This window comes from Botrytis cinerea, chromosome 13 (genome assembly GCF_000143535.2).
Source record: "Botrytis cinerea B05.10 chromosome 13, complete sequence".
NCBI lineage: Eukaryota > Fungi > Ascomycota > Leotiomycetes > Helotiales > Sclerotiniaceae > Botrytis > Botrytis cinerea.
In genome coordinates, this window is record NC_037322.1 from 657,988 (window position 1) to 676,813 (window position 18,826).

The 18,826-nt window shown below is 42.5% G+C and overlaps 4 protein-coding genes across 4 annotated transcripts; 2 read left to right on the plus strand and 2 right to left on the minus strand.

The window, feature by feature from the left end:
* Positions 1–1,171: 1,171 nt before the first annotated feature.
* On the minus strand, positions 1,172–4,344 carry BCIN_13g01860 (hypothetical protein). Its single transcript, XM_024696701.1, has 2 exons — positions 3,820–4,344; positions 1,172–3,705 (listed from the first exon to the last, which is right to left on the minus strand). The coding sequence occupies exons 1-2, from the start codon at positions 3,877–3,879 to the stop codon at positions 1,840–1,842; spliced, it is 1,926 nt and encodes a 641-aa protein (XP_024552514.1). The 5' UTR covers positions 3,880–4,344; the 3' UTR covers positions 1,172–1,839.
* Positions 4,345–8,665: 4,321 nt separating this feature from the next.
* On the plus strand, positions 8,666–10,364 carry BCIN_13g01870 (hypothetical protein). Its single transcript, XM_001555310.2, has 2 exons — positions 8,666–9,988; positions 10,056–10,364. The coding sequence occupies exons 1-2, from the start codon at positions 8,713–8,715 to the stop codon at positions 10,079–10,081; spliced, it is 1,302 nt and encodes a 433-aa protein (XP_001555360.1). The 5' UTR covers positions 8,666–8,712; the 3' UTR covers positions 10,082–10,364.
* Bcfen2 lies at positions 10,341–12,472 on the plus strand. The gene is made up of 3 exons (XM_024696702.1): positions 10,341–10,766; positions 10,840–10,990; positions 11,149–12,472. Exons 1-3 carry the CDS (start codon positions 10,688–10,690, stop codon positions 12,356–12,358), a joined length of 1,440 nt encoding a protein of 479 aa, XP_024552515.1. The 5' UTR covers positions 10,341–10,687; the 3' UTR covers positions 12,359–12,472.
* Positions 12,473–15,342: 2,870 nt separating this feature from the next.
* BCIN_13g01890 (hypothetical protein) lies at positions 15,343–16,652 on the minus strand. Its single transcript, XM_024696703.1, has one exon. The coding sequence runs from the start codon at positions 16,519–16,521 to the stop codon at positions 15,931–15,933; it is 591 nt and encodes a 196-aa protein (XP_024552516.1). The 5' UTR covers positions 16,522–16,652; the 3' UTR covers positions 15,343–15,930.
* Positions 16,653–18,826: the final 2,174 nt, after the last annotated feature.

Below are 18,826 nucleotides of genomic sequence, written 5' to 3' on the forward strand. Positions count from 1 at the left end.
GATTGGGGTTGGGATTTTGTTGTGTGTGGGAGTTGGAGGATTAGTTTGGATGCGGAGTTGGTTATATATTGGTTGGTTCATTTGGATTGATTTTGGAGCAGGTGGCTGGATTGATGGATGTATATGATTCATGATGGTGGTGAAGAATTGGAGATAGGATGTGATATGGACTGAAATGAAACAAAGTCCAAGTAAGGGGATAGCTAGGTAGCGAGATGGGATCGCAAGATCTAGATGTAATTGTGAGTATCTAGGTATCTAGGGAGGTAATTGCTAGCTAGATAGTTGATCTATATGATGGGTTGTTGGAGGAGATTTTGAGATGGTATATCTAGGATCTTGAGGATGAAAGGAGATGAGATGAGAGAGTGTGAGTGGGAGTGAGTGGGAGTGAATGGGAGTGAGTGGGAGTGAATGGGAGTGAATGGGAGTGAATGGGAGTGAATGGGAGTGAATGGGAGTGAATGGGAGTGAATGGGAGTGAATGGGAGTGAGTGGATGGGTATGAATGAATGGATGAGATAGCTTAAGGGAGGTGGAGAAAGTTGAGAGATTAATGTTAATTGATATAAATACAAATATACTTTTATTAATTATCTATTTATCTTTGTTTTTGTTTTTGTTTTTCTTTTGTATATAGGAGGTATGTGTATGTGTATGTGTAAGAGTCAGTCTGTAAATATATAAGTCTATAGTGATTAGTGGGTATAGGGGATTTAGTAATTCGGGGATGTAGTAATAGTGATAGTAGTTTGTAGATGTAGATGTAGATGTAGATGTTGGCTGGGGGATAGATTTGGAAGAGTGAAGAGAGATATAAGAAGAAACGAAGAGAGAGAATATCTTGGAGAAAGATAGATTGGGATATGGATGAATGTTTATATTTGTGAATGTGAATGTGAATGTGAATGTTTGGTTTGTTGGGTGAGTGGTTGAGTGATAGATAGAGGGAGAGAGGGAGAGAGGGAGAGAGGGAGAGAGGGAGAGAGGGAGAGAGAGAGGGAGGGAGAGAGGGAGAGAGGGAGACAGAGATATATATATATATAAGCATATAAAGAAAGCAAACACAGATATATACTAGGTAGATAGATACCTAGTACACGAACAGAAATCAACCATGAACACAATATCAAGACGCAGTAATTGTTCTTCTTCTTTTCTTTTTCTTTCTTGCTTAGATATCTTCATGTATATTTTCATCGATATAAATCCCATCTCATCTCATCTCATTCCATCCCATCCTATTCGTTATGTAACATATCGTCATTCCTATTTTCATCATCATCATCATCATCATCATCATCATCATTCCAATCTGGGTTTCGTGATATATTTAGTCATTCATATGTATATATATATATATTCATCTCCATCTCCATCTCAATATCCAGATATACTTTTTTTTTCATCATTGTTCCTTATTGAAAGATAACCATCCGTCCATGCATCCCATAAATCCATAAATTCATAATCCATAAAAACTCCTCTCGATCCAAACGTTCCTGAGCGGGTAAAGGAAAGAGAGGGAATGAGATGAGATGAGATGAGATAGAGTCGAAGTACTCGTTTAGAAGCTACTGAATTGTAATGAATAACCGGCCGACCGATTGACTGACTGACCGATTGACCAATTGACTGAAACCCCGCTCAAAGAAGAGAAAGGAATGGAGTGAAAAAAGCGAGGTGCAATTTGTGAGGATTCTTGATTGGGGCTTGGATTTGAGGTAGGTAGATGGGTAGATGGGATGGGTGAGCTACGCATGGTAAGAGAATATCTTGAAAACCTCACAACGATAAAATCAGAAATCCGGCCGTGAAATACTCAAGCTTAAGCTCAGCTCAAATCTCAAGTAAAAGTGGATGATGACCCATTTTCTTGCTTTCCTTTTCCTTTCCCTTGAAACTCGTACTCTTCTCCGTCTTGCTCCTGAAAATACTCAATGGTGTCTTCTTTTTCTTCTCCTTGGGTTCTTTTTCTTCTTTTTCCGTGCGTTCTACTCTCTCAGAAGCAAGCGATGCATTATCATCATCTTTCTTCGAGCGACTCGATCTATGACTCTTAGAAGTCTTTGTAGATTTCGACGTCTTGCTCGTGCGAGAAGTACGAGTGGATTCAATATCGTCATCTTTAGCCTTGACGGAAGGTTCGTACTGGGAAGGACTACCTCGAATAGGAAGAGTTTTGGAGCGACGAGATTTACTCGTCAAACGACTCATGATACTTCTCGATTCTTCTTCTTCTTCTTCTTCACTCTCGTCGATTCTTTCCTCGGCGGCACGCTGACGGATTCGTTCCGCGTGTCGACTTTCCTTCTGTCGTGCTGCCGTCGGGGTTATGTATTCACCATCTACACTCGTGCCTACACTTTCTATTTCTGCATCGGCGATACCACGACGCCACACATCGATGCTGCTTAGTTCCTCCTCGTAGGCTTCGTAGGGCATTGCTTCTTCGTATTCATGGTGCATGTCTTTGGGCTCCATGAATCCGGGTGTGTCGGGATAGTTGGGGGTGGCGGGGAGGGCTTGCATGGCCATGGGAGCTTCGAGTTTTGGTTCGGGAGTGGCTTGTAGTTTCTTGATGATTTTGAAGCCGTTGAACATGACGACTGTGACTCCGAGAGCTACACCTCCGGCGATGAGAAATTGGGGAGATGCGAGGAGGGCGAAGATGGCGGGGGAGCTGGCTTTGAGCATGGGGAGGATGGAGGGAGACATTTTGGTGAGGAGCGAGGAAAGCTCGGCGAGGGTGAGGGCTACGGCGGCCATGGCTTCGGGATTTGCTTGGAGATTTGACATGATGGCTGTGGCGGTGTGGTGAAGACATTGGGCTTCGATGAGGAGAGAATCGAGTTTGCTCATTGTTTCGTCGAGTTCTGCTGGGAGTTGTTGAGGGACGATTGGCTCTTCGTATTCTGGTTCGGGGTCGGATTCAAAGTGATGGACATCTCCATATGCCAAATTCATGTCGATGGAGTCATCATGAAGATCTGGCACGGAAGTTGCACGTGGGACTAATTCTCCGCCGGTATACGTAGCAGGAGCTGTTTCTCTCCTCACGAGGTGGCCTGGCATTGGAGGAGCAGCTTCCTTCTCCGTATGTCTCCTCGCGAGACTCAATTCCGTTTCGGCAAAGGGCTGGCGATACATGGCGAGAGGAGGATCATCATAAAATCCCTCTTCGGGATCTTCGTAATGGGTTTCTGTAGGCTCGTATTGAGTGGGAGCTTTAGCACCATGGACCGAACGACTTCGTTTCGATCTATGAGATCGATGCGAACGTTTGCTTGCTAGGCTCTGCATATCTTCCTCCTCATCCAGATCATCGAAATTGAATTCCTGCCGAGTTCTCGTGTGGGAACGATGAGAACGATGGGAGCGGCCACTGGCCAAACTTTGCGTATCTGGGTATTCCTCATAGTTATTGATGGTAAGAGGGGGACGAGAAGAATCTTTTGGTTCCTGACGAGAAGAGTGAGAACGATGTGAACGATGAGATCTATGAGATCTCCTCGAAGCTATCGATTGTGCATCATCTCCCCCTCCACCCCGTGCCTCTTCAATTTCATATCGAGCTTCTTCGAGACGTCTCTGTGCTCGATATGATCGTGCTTCTTCTCGAAGATAATGCTCTTCTCTCAATTGTGCTTTCTTGTCCTGATATGCGGCTTTCGCATCTTTGAAGATGTTCACGAGTTGTTTTCCCTATTTTTTCCCAAAAAATGTGCTGGTTAGTCACTGCATTATTTTGTATGTGTGTAACATCGGATGAGGGGGAAATCCGAGGGAAAACTTCGGAAAAACGGTCGAAGTACTTACAGTGCTGACTACTTTCCCCGATTTGTTGATAATGGTAACGGTTTCTGTGATAGGAGCCATTTTTGAACGTATGATATGGGTATAATTTTTGAGAGAGAAAAAGAAGACCAGCTTCTTGTATTTTTTCGGAATGTGGTATCGTAAAAGAGATTTGGAAAAGAAGTGAATGGAATTTTTGGCTTGCGAAAAGAATAAGAAGTAGATTCCCTGAGCAAGCAAGCAAGCTACTTCTTTACCGCCAAAAAAGTGCGGTGAAGAGCTGATGGCGGGGGAAATTTAAGTGGGAATTTTTTGGGAACGAAATATGTAGGACGTGAGAGAGTCCGTTCCGTCAAGCAGGTGGAAAGGAAGACAAAGGAGGTATGTATGGTGGTATGGCAGATCAACTGAGGAATTCGTGGGACAGCGAAGAGTGCGGGATCTGAGAGGGTTATTTGTATGGATGGGTTTGTGAATGATGTTTAGATGGAGATGAGTACCTGTGGAGAACTGGGTCACGGATTCATTTAATCATGTAGGTATACCTGGGCATGGAGGTATATGTATTAGTTATATGTATAGAAGGATACAAGTCCACGATGATAGATGGGATGATCGGATTTCAAGGTACCTTTTGGAAGGTTTGGAGGGGACATATCGGAGAATCAAACCGAGTTCACATACATTTATGTGGAGTGATATTTAGTTAACCAGGGGGAGTTTTAGTCTTTCCTTGAGAAATGTTGTGGATTCTTGTTTGGGGGGAATGAATCGTGAATGGCGTCCTGGATTCTGGGTTCATAAATAGTAAAATGCTTATGGAGATGAAAATCTCCTATCAGTCAATAAGGCGAGAGCTTCTTCTTGTGAGGTCTCGAACTTGCCCCTTCATTGGATCATCGTCTTTATTCCCTCCACTCATATCCAAAATACCTTTGATATCATTGGATTCAACGATTGTCCAGCATAAATCATCCGTCAACTCAGGAGAGAAACGGGCCCAGTATATACGGAAAAGAATCCTTCTCGTCCAATAGGATATCCCTTCCCAAAGCATCCTCATGCATGAAAGTGGAAATGTGAATCTCCATCGTGCATCGTGTCGTCGAACTTTTGGTCCAACAGCAAGATTTGTTAGGCCTACATGCATCCAAGTCAGCTCTTCCTTGGAAAGAAAAAAAAAAAGCTTACTTCCTAGAAGATTAACCTGTACTATTGAATCATCTACATATCTTTTATGGACTCCGAAGCATGCGAGGATAAAATTCAACGTCCTGTCGCTTACCGCTATATATGGAGCCATTACTGCCCGCGCTTTCCCGCTCGCTTCCGTACGTTGTGCACGCGTGCACGCAGGTCTTTTGATGGAGACGAGCGTAGAAATGTAGCAATTCATGCAGGAGAGAGGAGTGCAGTAACATATGTAGAGTCCAATGATTTACATTACGGGAGGGAAGACGTACTCCATAGATACATATGCACTCTCTGAATCACGAAGAAATGGATATGAAATCCCGTGAAGTTGGTAAGATAAGATGGGACCAACAGGATTGACAGGACCGATAAGAAGCCTTTTTGAGACTTGATTTCTCCACGTTTCTTTGAAACAATAATGTCGTGGCACCAGCTGCTTATTTGTGGCTGTGTTATATATTTTTTTTACGAGAGCATGTATGTGGCTGGATAGTAAAGCACATTAGTTTCGTGTTTTTCTCTTTGGTTTGAAAATTAGGTTTGCTTCTTTTTCTTCTCCTTTTTGCCTAAATTCACGAGAATAAGATTTAGTAATCTTTATCATTTCGACCTTTTTTTGTCATATTGGTGGCTTGCGGTTCGGATACCTACTGTTTATCTCGGTCCGGTATCTTTGTGATTGGGGTGCATGTTAGGCCGGGTAGAAATTCCGAACCTAATCCTTTGGTGTTGAAAGAGATGATCCGACTGAATCGTCTGCGGTTGATGATATCGTTTCTTGATACGCTACTTAAGTGAGATAGTTACTCTTCAAGCGGGGTATGCATGCGGTAGCTTCGTATCAGAGTGCTAAAGATACTTGCATTCTATCATTACTCTTCGTGTGCTAGATAGTGAGAGTTGACTGAAAAGAAGAAGAGCATGCATGATTGGTGGTGATTCTTTATTTTCTTTCCATTTTTTGAGAATTGTAGGAAGTCTCCTAGGTTTCACAAAAGTCGTCAATGGAAGGGGGCATTGAGCAAACGGAGAGCTCTCGCGAAATATGCATGATCCCACACATGGATGTTGAGTCAAAATTGTATGGTTGGGAAGGGTGCCAACTGCATGGGTTGGATAGGCAAACGCGTCTAGCGTTTGATTTGTTGTGCCTATATAGCATGCTTGGCATCTTCCATTCGTTCATTAACCAAACAAACCTCTTCATTTATGATAGACATGTTCACTTGATTCATCCTCTCACATTCATCACCTACTCTCAAAAATGTCCGATCATTACACCCTCACCAGGACTCAACGTCCAGACAAAAATCCTTTCAAATTCTGGGAACGACAGCTCTTCGCCCGAATGCGCTTAGTATCAAGATACAAACCTACATCTCTATGCTATCTCTATCTTTGCCGTGCGATTATCGGAAACGTGGTCTCATGGGAGAACTTGATGGATTGGATTTAGAAGGTGCTAAGAAATTGCAAGACGCGTCTGATGAAGTTATTGCGCAAATTAGAGAAGATTTCGTGCAGAAATCAAGTGATGAGGAACGCATGAATTGGAAATTGATATATAGGAAATTAATATAGCTTGCTGAGGACGCGGACACTGTGGAGGCCGGTTACTCATCTTCATCTTCTGAAGTTAGAGCTGTTGTTCAATGGGTATACTGATATAAGATACGTGGGAATAGACTTGCAGACGCGCGAAAATCGATGTCAAGATGGGTCATCTATGTGATGTTCTCAAGGGGACAGTTGTGTTCTTATGTTGCTGTGACGACGAATGTAACTCTGAGGGCTTTGTGTCATACCGTGTTTGGTTCTGCTGCATGTTGTTGCTTTCCAAGGGTTTCTGGCAGGTGTTGTTGGTTTTGGAAGGATTGAGCCTTGAGGTGATAGCACATGTGGAGCTAGTACACTAGGTGTAAGGCTAGAAGTTTTCACGTTCGAAAAGCTGAGAGAGTTAAAAACTCTATTCTATGGTACTCAACAGTCTGTTCTATATATGGTATTCAACAATCTTCTTTACGATATTTAAAAGACTGCTCTATTGTCTTTAAAAGACTACAGATATTGAAAAGCTCTGAATTCCACGGAAGTTATGAATGTTCGAAAATCTAGTGTACTTTGAATTTCTTCCTCCGTCCTATCCCTTACGATCGTCAGCTAACTTCTTAAGTTTGGACATCCTAGGAAGTTCTCCAAACATCATATTCTATGTCTATGATGCATTGGAACTATTACATCCGATATCCAGGAGGACGTTTCCCCATTCCTTCCCTTCCTCGGTTTCTTCAATACAAGTCTCCCTGGATCTATCCACTATCTATCACTTATTAGTAAAATAATTCCAGGAGAACGAATTCTCCAGACGTGAATATCAAAGTAAGTCGGGTGAGAACATTTCACTAAATTTGAAGTGGAATTAAGTCATTCAATCTATCACTTTATTTTCGAAAATTCACCCCGGATATACAAGCTCAAGTCAAACAGTGGAACGGATGTTTGGAGTTCGTAATGTATTATCTATCTAAAACCTGATTATTATTATTAGTCCCTTGCCAGCTAATCATTCGAAATGACTGAGCTTCAAGTGGATGATACTGAACACATCAGAGTCGTATATGTCCTAGACATCTAGGACATAGATCGAAAAGCCACTCAGGTGTGGCTCTTCTCATTATGTCTTCCTTCCCCATTAGTTTAACCCTCTTTCGTTCCTTCCTCGCCCATTAATTTAATCTTCCTTCCTTCTTTCCCTTCCTTCTTCCCTTCTCCACCAACCCCATTTAGCAAAAACGGCACCGTGCATTGATTCGCGGCGCCAGAATGATGTTTTTCGGTGCTGGAGTTCTACAAAAGCCACTTTTTCCGGATGGCGTAGTGCGACCACCGCATTGTATTGGAACTTCTTGGTACATATGACCACATACGCTAGAATAGTAAACGTACCAACCGCAAAAGCAGTTGTTGGGGTTTCTAGGGTGGTTGACGCGGTGGTGGCCAACATTTGCTCCTATTTGATCAGGCTGAATGGGTTGTATTGCTGCCATGGCTGCGGATGACAGGTATGTAATAGTGTTGAAAGCTTTTGGGTCGTGGATTTGTTGAGTGATTGATCTGGGAAGTTTCTGCCATCCTTGGGCCAGTTATAGCCATGATAGCTAATATCTCCAACTCGCATTCACATTTCGTCTTCTATCTGCATACCTGATTTCGTCTCTGAATGCTCAGCATCTTGTGAATCATTGCACCTCCCCTTTGGAAGGAGATCGAGTAGATGAAATGAATGGTTAATAACTTATCAATGATAATAAGAAGATTGCAAATACCAATAACTTCACGTCAGTATTCACAATCTTCCAATTGCAATATGACTTGAGTCGAGTTATTCACTTTTCGGCCTATGATTTCTGGAGTTTCAATCTCTCATCCCTCAACAAGATGAGGCTCGACCCGTTTTAAGTTTGTGAATGGGCCTGTCTAATAACTTTTTAATGCCATACCAGATGGAAATTGCCGTGAAGAGAAACTGGCGATTCAATCCTCGAATCAATCCATGCCAGTCAGGTGCAAGTCACGAGTGAATGGATATTCGCTCGCGTTTAGATTACCTAATATTATAAAAGTACCAACTCCGTACACATTTAACAAATTTTCTTTACTTATTTACCTTTCCGACCCATTTTCTATTACTCGTCAATATCTCCGACACCAATTTTCAGTATGATTCCACGTGAAGATAGGTTTTGGTCAGAGGGCCAGAATCACCTTGGTGATGGTAAGAATGCTTACTGCAACGTCTGGGATTGGGATCAATTGCGCATGATAAAAATAAAAGGCACACCGAAGGTATTTCCGATTTGTGAGGATAAAGAGGTTGCAATCCTGGCGCAATTTGCTGATCATCTATCTCCGGATGTTCGCGCGGTTGACGTTGACCATGATGGACTCATCTGTGGAGTTTCTACGGATCCAGAGGAGGACGAAACACTTTTCATTGCTTATCCTCCATTTTCGACCGTTGAATCGTTAGCTGGATGTCGTACAATCAAGCGTTCCCAGCTTAAAGAGCTCGATCGACTTGCACCATTTGTTGATCTTTCATCATACGAAGACGAGAACCGGAACACTCGAATGGTTGCCTTTAAATTCAATGTTTTGGAAAAGCCATTAAGAGTACAAATGGCCTGGAACGAAGTGAACCTTCTCAGAAGTCTGCCACCGCATCCCAACATATTACCCTTTGATGGCCTCGTTCTCGAAGACGTCGAGTCCCGTGTGATTGGTTTCACAACAAAATACATCCCAGGTGGAAGTCTGAGCAACCCAAAGATACCTTTTCGATTTGAGTGGTTACAACAACTTACTGAAGTCGTCGATTTCCTGAACTTGAACTTGGGAATCATGCATCAAGATATTGCACCACGAAACTTACTCATCGATCCCGATACAGAAAAGCTCCTTTTGTTCGACTTTGATAGGGCAGCATGTGGAAATTTTTGGTTGATGGATAATCGTGACGACGTGAGCGGCGTGGTATATACCTTACATCAGCTCATAACAAACGACTCATACTTCACTGGGATCCCCCATTGGGAACGACATATGGACATGGTACAAAATCTCCCAGAATGGGTTTGCAACCGCGAACTGGACGCTGATGTTTCCGTATTCCGCGAGTTTTTAAATGAGTGGGTACAAAAACGACAATCTGACGGCATCATGGAACAATATCTCAAGGCCCCTAACCGACCTACATGGCCGGAAAAGCCACCCGCTATATCTGACTATGATGTTCCTTTCGAAGGTGGCACAGATCTAGAAGGAGAGCCTGTGTTTATAACAGGACTTCGATTGAGACGCACTGCCATGGAACTCGGACAATATTGTTTTCGATGGGAGAGACCACCGCAGAGTAGATTGTCAAAAAAGTCTTGCGAGGAGAATGTGAATGGAATTGACCAGAAATTGCACAACGAGGGACAGGAGAAAGTTACAGGTAAGACTTTAATAGCAAAACTGTTTACTAGCTGTTAGTAACTTACTGATTTGACATTCCATTGCAGTTGCAGCCACCGAACCCGATGACTGAGAGGGCCGAAAATCGACCGGAACGAATCTTCAAGAACGGAAATCTGTAATGACATTGCTGGATAGGAGTTTACGAGATATAAGGGACTCATGATCTAGAATCGTGACTAGGTCTGGCGTTATGGGAGGAAGGGTCTAGATGGAAGGAGTACCACATGGCTATATATGTGAGTGGCTATCCGGGTGATTTTCGGAGAAATGGCAGATTGACAGGGTGGGGTACATCGATTTTTCTCCTCTCCTCAGTATTTGCTTAGCTCGAGCTTCGAATTCCTAGATACTCAATGCCATTAGACTTTCCACGATAAATTGAACATCGCAGTCTATCTGCTGATTGAGGTGTACTGTTATCTTCGGCATCTTAAACGTTGTGCTTTGATAGAGCCGTTATCGTTGGAAGTGGGGTTCATGCTTGTCTGCGGGGATACATAGATTCACACGGATTGCCGTACGGAGTAAAGATATCCACGCCAAAGATATCCAAGCCAAAGGTATATCAAGCTTTGGATTCCTCATTTGCATGTCAGAAAGTACTTTGGTCTGAGCCATAACTATCGTACATCAGCTCAGCTCAGGATTCATCAGTCCACAGAAGAAGTCTTCGATCATGGCAATGTCACGTGTGAGGGAGTACATCTCCCATCCCTACGAACATCCAGGAGAGAGAAAGCTGGTGCAGAAACTAGGTGCGTCCTTGGATCTATCATGCATGGCTCGTGCAGTCTATTCCTTGCTGTTCACAATCTCTAATACCTACAGATTTCTTCATTTTGACATTTTGCTGTTTATCTTATTTCACGAATTATTTAGATCGATCCAATTTGGCAAATGCTTATGTCAGTGGAATGAAGGAGGAGTTGGGGTTCGTTGGAAATCAATATAATCTCATTAATACCGTTTTTACTGTTGGGTATGTGTCAGGTCTCTTATGCAATTCTTCATATGCTATGGCCGAAGCGTTTCTGTTTGACACCTGAATTCTCAACACACATAAAACTGGTTGTGATTTCGGGCACTTTACGAAACTTGCTATCTGATATGTGTTCAGCTATGCTAATGGTATTCCAGATACATTATTGGACAAATCCCTAGCAATCTGGCACTCTACTACATCAAACCCCGCATTTTCTTCCCATCAATGATGGTTCTATGGGGCTGTCTCACTATGATCACTGCATCTGTTCATCACCCCCGAGATATAATGGCTATTCGTTTCTTCCAAGGTCTTGCCGAGAGTAGCACATTCGTCGGCACCCATTACATTCTCGGATCATGGTACACTCCTCGAGAGCTTGGAAAGCGCAGTGGCATCTTCACTTCTTCGGGCCTTGCTGGTACTATGTTTGGAGGTTTCATCCAAACTGGCATTCATTCATCATTGGATGGTGCAAAAGGAATGAGTGGCTGGCGCTGGCTTTTTATCATTGATGGACTCATCACTCTCCCCATCGCCCTTTATGGCTTTCTTCTTTTCCCAGATACTCCAACCACAACATCCGCATTTTATCTCACCCAGACCGAACGTGATCTCGCTAAAACCCGTGTCCCAGAAGTACCTGAAAATCATCTCTGGAATCTCTCATTTCTTAAAACTGTCGTCACATCGTGGTACTGGTATGGCTTCGTTATTCTCTGGATTATTGCTGGAGAAAGCGAATCTTTCTCTTCAAACTCATTACTTTCATTATACATGAAATCTACAAACAGATACACAATTTCTCAACTAAACAACTATCCTACTGGTGTTCCAGCTGTTGGTATAATATTTACCCTCTTCTGGGCAACTCTTACAGATTTTCTCAACGGAAAACGCTACCTGGTCGCTTATTTCATTGCCATCACCGGAATCGTAACTTCCTCCATGATACTCACAACTTCTAATGTAGCAACGATATTTGCAGCATACTACTGGGCCGGTTCTGTCTACGCTTGCCAAGCAACCTTCTTCGCATGGGCTAATGAAGCTATGAGATTTGAAAACGATGCGTTGAGAGCAATAGTTATCGCAAGTATGAATTGTGGTAGCAATGCTGTGAATGCATGGTGGAGTTTATTATTTTACGGCGCGGTTGAAGCGCCTAAGTTTACGAAGGGAATGTGGGCGATGATCGGAACGTGTATTGCTCTTGCAATTTGGACTACGGTTTTGTTGTGGGGGTTAAAGCGAGTCGACAGGAAACGAGAGGCTGCTGCTGTGCTGGGAAGAACACGGGCTGAGAGTGATGATCTAGAGGTGGCTGAGAGTGGCGAAAGGGATTTGGACAGTAAGATACCTTGATATCGTCATGGTAGCAGCTCATGGTGGCACGATGATGTTTTTATATCTGCGAACATGATAGGATTGTGATCGCACATTTCAAATTTGAATAGGAGGAATAATATTAAGATAGCACGTGATAGCACGAAGTAGCCTATTAATACTCAAAGTCTCAAACAGGAATGTTCATGTGCCCACGTTAGTATTTATCTTTAAGGATGTCTTTGAGAGATTTGTCCATCTGAGGGCCTTGAAATCAATATTATTTTCTGTTGAGACATCTCTCGTGAAAGCGCTCGTACTCGTAGCAGCGTCTAGATTAACAATCTTCTTTGTCTTAGAAAACTCTATGATGCGATCGCAGAACTTTTGCACGTTCTGAAGAATCAAAATTTGTTTACTAGCAATTTGAAATTTGGAAAGGAAGGGCTCAGAGGCAGCCGACGAACCTTATGAATATCGTGATCAGTGGTGTAAATAATAGCTCCTCCTGCCGAGAAGCTATTCAGAGCTCAAGCATACTTGTGTCAATGACTATCTTGATAATAGTTTTTTTCGAAGAAATTAGACCTTCAAGAATAACAAGTTAAAACATTAACCCATATTGAATACAGCAAAGGATATAGTCATAAACCCTACTGCATTTCTTGTACATTTAAATAATCTTAAATCTATATTGTCGATTTTCAAAGTTATCATAGTAGGCTTCATAGTACCACATGTAGCGGCTAGTTTTCGCCCTAGAAATTGAGCAAGAGGGTGTAGAAATAAGCGGTAAAAAACAAGATTACCGAAGTAAACGGCAATGATTGCAGAAATCTTCTGTAACGACAGTTAGGTAGTTATACTCTTTACTTGATATATTTCTGTTGTCCAAATCTCGACCTCAAAGTCGTAGGGAAACTCAGAGAATGGCCATGGTACAGTTAGGTGGAAGGTTGCGGATGGTAAACAAGCAGTGGGTAAGCTACAGTTGTTTCCGAGATAAAATCCCTAACACTCGTCTAACATGACTACCCAGGTACCCGATCATTATGAGCTCTGTGTACATCGACTTTGAAACGAATGGAGTTCGGAAGCCGTCGCGTGAGAAACTTGACATACTGCATGACTAGTATAGTTTCCAGTGATTAGGAATACAGTCCAGAGATCAACAGCTTTGAATACCTCAGTTGAAGTAGTATATTACAAAAGTCTGAAAGCTTGAAATTAATTCCCATCTCAAGCCGCTGGGAGCTCAAAATGGGAAAGATTGTATTCCACCTACCTCCTAGTTCGGACCACGATACTGTGAACATGAGGTATGCGGAACGGCGAGTTTGTAAAGCATTGACTAGGGGTATTTCGGTAATTTGCTACTCGATTCTCTCCATAGAAAAGGGGGAGATACTGAATTGGAGGAGTTGAGATAAGATCTTCGTGATCAAGAATCAACTCTCTATAAATCAAGATTTCAATCATTTTGTAGTGTTGAGTTTGACGCTGAATATATCAGCAGGTGCCAAGATAGTTAATTTGAGTATTAATTGTCTTCTTAAATTTTGAATCTGAGAGGCAGATTTGATTTGTAGTCATGATCAATCCGATTGTAACTAATGAATGGATATTATACATCTAGAAGATATATTAATTATTCAGACTAGAGTTGCATTCAACTATATGAATTCAAATAATATGCAGTATAGGATATCAACTGACAGTGTGAAATTACGCTCGCTTTATTGTGAGACTATCTACTAATATGTACAAGAAATCAAGATAGTCCCACGCTATCATATCCTCGACTCTTCATTTCCTAATCCTTCACACTCCAGGAACAACTCTCCTTCTCCGTTCTTCCTCCGTAGCATATACAAAACCCCCCACAGTCCATGATATCAACCTCCATTCTCGTGTCAAATCCCACGAGACCAACAATCTGGGGTCATTTTAAAATTCAAAGCTTGACTCCCTAACAAACTCCTCATATCTTCTCAAACGTACTTGCGAGCCGATCAAAGTCTGCATATCGTCCATCACCTCAGACTTCTCTAAGATGTTGACGATGTTCTGCCGTGCTTGTCCTCTATAGGCCTTACCACAAGCGGCGATTTCATCCACACAGCTGGCTTTGCGGCAGCTGTATCATTGTGGATAGAGATCAATCATTACTTTTAGGAGAGCGCTCACGTCGTCTCCGGGACTGCTGTTGTTAGAGAAAGTACCCCTAGAAGGTAGAATTATGTGCGGTGACTTAGTACGATCGACTTTGCGGGTGAGATCGTGAGTGATTCTAGTCGTAACAGCAAAAGCACCTAATGAAGAGGCAGTTTTAAAACGGAGAGAAAATTTTGGTGTGAGGCTTAAGTTGTGATTTTCTCGAACGATCTTTGTGTCTTGCGGAAAAGTGTTCTTGAAGAAATAGCCGTGAAATCAGGAAAATATTAAATCCAAAGATTTGAGAGATAATCTTTCATGGTTATTGTTATCCATTTTCCTCAAAAAAGTTTGATCTTGATGATTCTTGATACGGTGTAGAATTTCTTCTTGTAAAACTTTGTTTTCATCTCCGGATGGTTTGAGGCTATGGCGAATGGCTTGAATCAAATCGGAAGTGTCGTATTTGTATGGCCTGGCAAACACAAATGGTCCCGATGATCTCGTGGCGGTGTATTATTGATGTTTGCAAGGCATGTCCACTTCACCACGTGCTCGTGTGATATGAATATTGTTTGTGGAGTTTGAACTGGATATACAAATGGTACTGACTAATGAAGCAATATAGACATACCAACTCAACATATGTAAGCAGCACGAATGAATGAATCAAAGTGTGAAATCACACTAGCTTTATTTATCAAGTAATTATACAGTGAGAATGAAAAAAAAAAAAACCTCAAAAGCTATCATTCCCTTCTTTTCCTTCTTCCTCCAAATAGAGATCTCATTCTCCCAGAGGGAGGCTCTGAACCCCCGTATCGAGACTCTCTAGTTTCAGTACGAATCTCTGGCCCTCTGGAACGAGATGTAGCTGCTCTAGAACGAGGTTCTCTCTCTTCAGATATTCCCTCAAGACGATATCCCCCCACCCCAGAGGGAGATACTCTCATTTCAAAACGAGGTCCTGTTATTTCAGAACGAGAACGAATGGGCTCATTCATAGCCCGACTCTCATGTCTATCCAGAAACCAATCGAGCTCAATCAGAGCCCTCTCTTGGTACCTAATCCTAGCTTCATTCTCCTTCTTCTCTTGGGCAGCTTTGACATATGTCAGTTGACTATCTGGTGCCCAGCCCCACGTCTCAATCGCGCGACGGAGTAACAGATTCTCAAGTTTGTTAAGCTCTCCCAAATCCCAATGGCTCAATTCCCATTCATAATCTTCCTTCCTTCTCAAATTGATAGGGCTTCCAAGTGCTCTTTCTGTGGATCTCATCGTGGACGATGTTTCGAAACGATATGCAATAATTTGCCACGCTTCGCCTCTATGCATCTTGCCATGAGTAAATTTATCACTCCAGCATCGATCTTTTCTACAACTGTAGTATTGTATAAATAGATCAATCATTGATCCCAAGAGACTACCGACTTGATCTTCCCAAGGCACTAGCTGCTAAACGCCCGAATGATCAAGGTGGCTAGAAATGACGTTGATTGTGGGAGGCAGGAATTGTCGATCGTCCCTCTTGACAAAATCTGCAGAAACATTTGCGACAAAAGCATAGGCAGCAACCAACAAGGTTCTTTCGGGGAGATGAACCCTGTGCCCAAGATTGGAGATTGAACTGTCTCCCTGAAAAACCATGGTGTTGGATGGAAGTGCACTCATGAAAAAAATGGCGTTGAAGATTGAGAAGAGCCATGTGAGGTCTACTTCTGTGGCGCGATAATGACTGCCCGCTGGTGGATGAGGCTGGAGACACCCGTAGTGGCGTGGGAAAGTGTAGCTGTCTGGGAAAGCGGAACGATCACGTAACCGGTCAAGTGCGGTACGCTTACGACCAAGCGCAGTATCAAGAGCACCACTAGACACATTAATTGTTCTTTCAAGAAATCTCGTTAGAGTGAGTACATCATTAATTCCGGGATGTGGAACTCCTCCTCCTTTTCTTATCAAATCTTTGACATCGATAACTTCGTGTCTGTGATTTTGAGGTGCCATTCCTGGGCGCATACTCTGGGAACCATTATTCCGATAAGCCATGCTGAGATATGGGGGTTGGGGGTGGAAGATTGATTTGGATCTAGTATTGCGGTTTGGTATATGCTGTTTCGCACCCTATACAATTTCGATTTGTTGAGGCTTGATGTGTAGAATGAATATTGAAGGATGTCTTGTTGCTTGTGAACATTGAAAAGCATAAACGGAGGAGCGAATTATAAGCAATTTAAAAGGATCAGAGCCACTGGAGCAATGACTGGAGTTCACTACGTATACTTCGAATCATATCTCATCCAGGACTAGAGTCATACCCATGTACATTATGACTGAGGAATTCACTCCAATAATCACTGAATAGTACTCGTTTCTATGAAAATGAACTCTCAGTCTCCGTGGTTTTGACCAACGATGAATATAATATTTGAGTTCTGAAATTGCATTTCATTATTGGGTCTTTGATTCTCTCATTAAACCCTCTCTTTTTTTTTGATATCATCGTGGAGGGCTTCCAAGTACTTGTTGTTATTTACTGATATTATAACTTATATTAAATTAGAGAAAGGTAGTCTCAATATGAGTTATCAAAGCCGCGTGCAGGCTCGAGTCCCCAAATATTTCAGTCTTTGCATTTCTAAGCATGGAATTTCCGAAAGCATCTATTAGAAATAGGCCACAGGAGGCAGAAACAGCCCTAGTTAGCTATCGGCTAGTTACAAAGACTTCTCTGTTGTACTGATCGTAATTTGACAGCGCATCATCCTGATATTCGTCGCAAAACTAGAGATTTGAGCTACTACGCTTCATCTCTCAAAGTAATCAATATGAACAGCCATAATCTAGCTATACAAGCTATTCCCTGAGACAGCATAAATGATGACGGAATACTCATACCGTACTGGGAAGGGTTTGCGGGAAGTGCGTTAAACGGATATGATTTTTTTGATATTCTGATTAAGCTTTGAGTAGTCGATGAAACCTGCCAAATTTGATGTTACCCGCATGAAAACTACTGCTAGTTGACTCATCGCCAGATAACATCTTTCAGCGCGGAACCGGAGCTCCAACAGCGCCCTCAAACGCTCGCCATGTTGATAATTCTTCAAAGCCACTCGAGTGAAGCAAACAGATATGTCAAACATTAATAAGAACAGTTAGTGAGTAGCTATGCTGTGACTTTAGCTCAAAATGTATAAATAGTGTGTTCGGTTGGCGTTAATGCTATGCTCGTCATTGTGAGGCTACGTGCCGTTTGGAGAGTGCAGGCGGGGGTGCTGTTCTAGATCATAATGTTCAATGTCTAGGAAAAGAAACAAACATGACTTATTTACTAGTACTGGCGACTATCCCCTTAAAGAGCATCGGCCGAACCTTAGTACTGATGTACACTACCGAGCTACTTAAAACCTAAAAGGGGTAAACAGGTGTAGGCAGAGTCAGAATGCGGGGTAAAATGCGGAAATGTTCAACGTTATTTTGCATGACAATCGCGATATCAATTTGTAGGTCTTATCTACTCGTTATACTCATCACCCATAATTACAAAACAATAGAGTGATGGATATTCGCCCTCCCTTACCGTATTACTACCTTTCACGAAACCATTACAGATATTATCTACACGGCATTTATTGCTATAGCCGGCTGGATAGCGTGTCTATTTTTGAACCTCTTGCTTGTTTGCTTGTTTGCTTTCTTTTTCTCAACACTAGCTGAAGCTGAATCATAACCACCACCTATTTGAGCTCACTAAGTTGTCGACCTCACTAGGCGTCAATAACAGTCTTTACTTCATCGATTCGGATTTTTTCTATGACATGATAGCTTTCGTCGATGCTAAGATTCACAATTTGAGTGTGAGTGCTGATGTTTGGCGGATGCATTATTTACAACAGTCAGCCGAGAAAATCGTAATGTTGATGGCGGCAGTCGATAAGGAAATCCCCATTCCTGGCGGATGGACTAGGATTTAACAAGTAAGAACTAGGTGAGGTTAGCAGATGTCTATTAGTCTTGATTTTGATTAGTCGCGCAACTACGACGCAGCGACAAGCCACCCCTAATGCTATTGTGACGACTTCTGAGTGATTCTCTGATAAAATAGGGGCTCAACAGTCAGATTGACGATGCAGAGCAGGATGGCAATGTCATGAATGGAGTTAGAGCCAACAAATCAACAGTCTCCAGCCCCAATTTAATTTACGAATCCTCCATTGAACATGCGAAAATCAATTGTGTCAGCGGCAAACCCTGTGCTCTGTACGGAAGTTACGGAAAATCTGCCAACGATGTACCGGTAAGACGGTTTTCCGCTCCTTCTCATCTGAAAAGGGTTTTCACAAGTGGATCT

Bases quoted from the DNA above. Each gene is read 5' to 3' on its own strand.
- BCIN_13g01870 (XM_001555310.2), top strand. From the start codon at position 8,713: ATGATTCCACGTGAAGATAGGTTTTGGTCAGAGGGCCAGAATCACCTT. The intron at 9,989-10,055 runs GTAAGACTTTAA...ATTCCATTGCAG, and splicing joins GGGACAGGAGAAAGTTACAG to TTGCAGCCACCGAACCCGAT.
- Bcfen2 (XM_024696702.1), top strand. From the start codon at position 10,688: ATGGCAATGTCACGTGTGAGGGAGTACATCTCCCATCCCTACGAACAT. The intron at 10,767-10,839 runs GTGCGTCCTTGG...TAATACCTACAG, and splicing joins AAAGCTGGTGCAGAAACTAG to ATTTCTTCATTTTGACATTT. The intron at 10,991-11,148 runs GTATGTGTCAGG...ATGGTATTCCAG, and splicing joins AATACCGTTTTTACTGTTGG to ATACATTATTGGACAAATCC.
- BCIN_13g01860 (XM_024696701.1), bottom strand. From the start codon at position 3,879: ATGGCTCCTATCACAGAAACCGTTACCATTATCAACAAATCGGGGAAA. The intron at 3,706-3,819 runs GTAAGTACTTCG...GGGAAAAAATAG, and splicing joins CGGGGAAAGTAGTCAGCACT to GGAAAACAACTCGTGAACAT.
- BCIN_13g01890 (XM_024696703.1), bottom strand. From the start codon at position 16,521: ATGGCTTATCGGAATAATGGTTCCCAGAGTATGCGCCCAGGAATGGCA.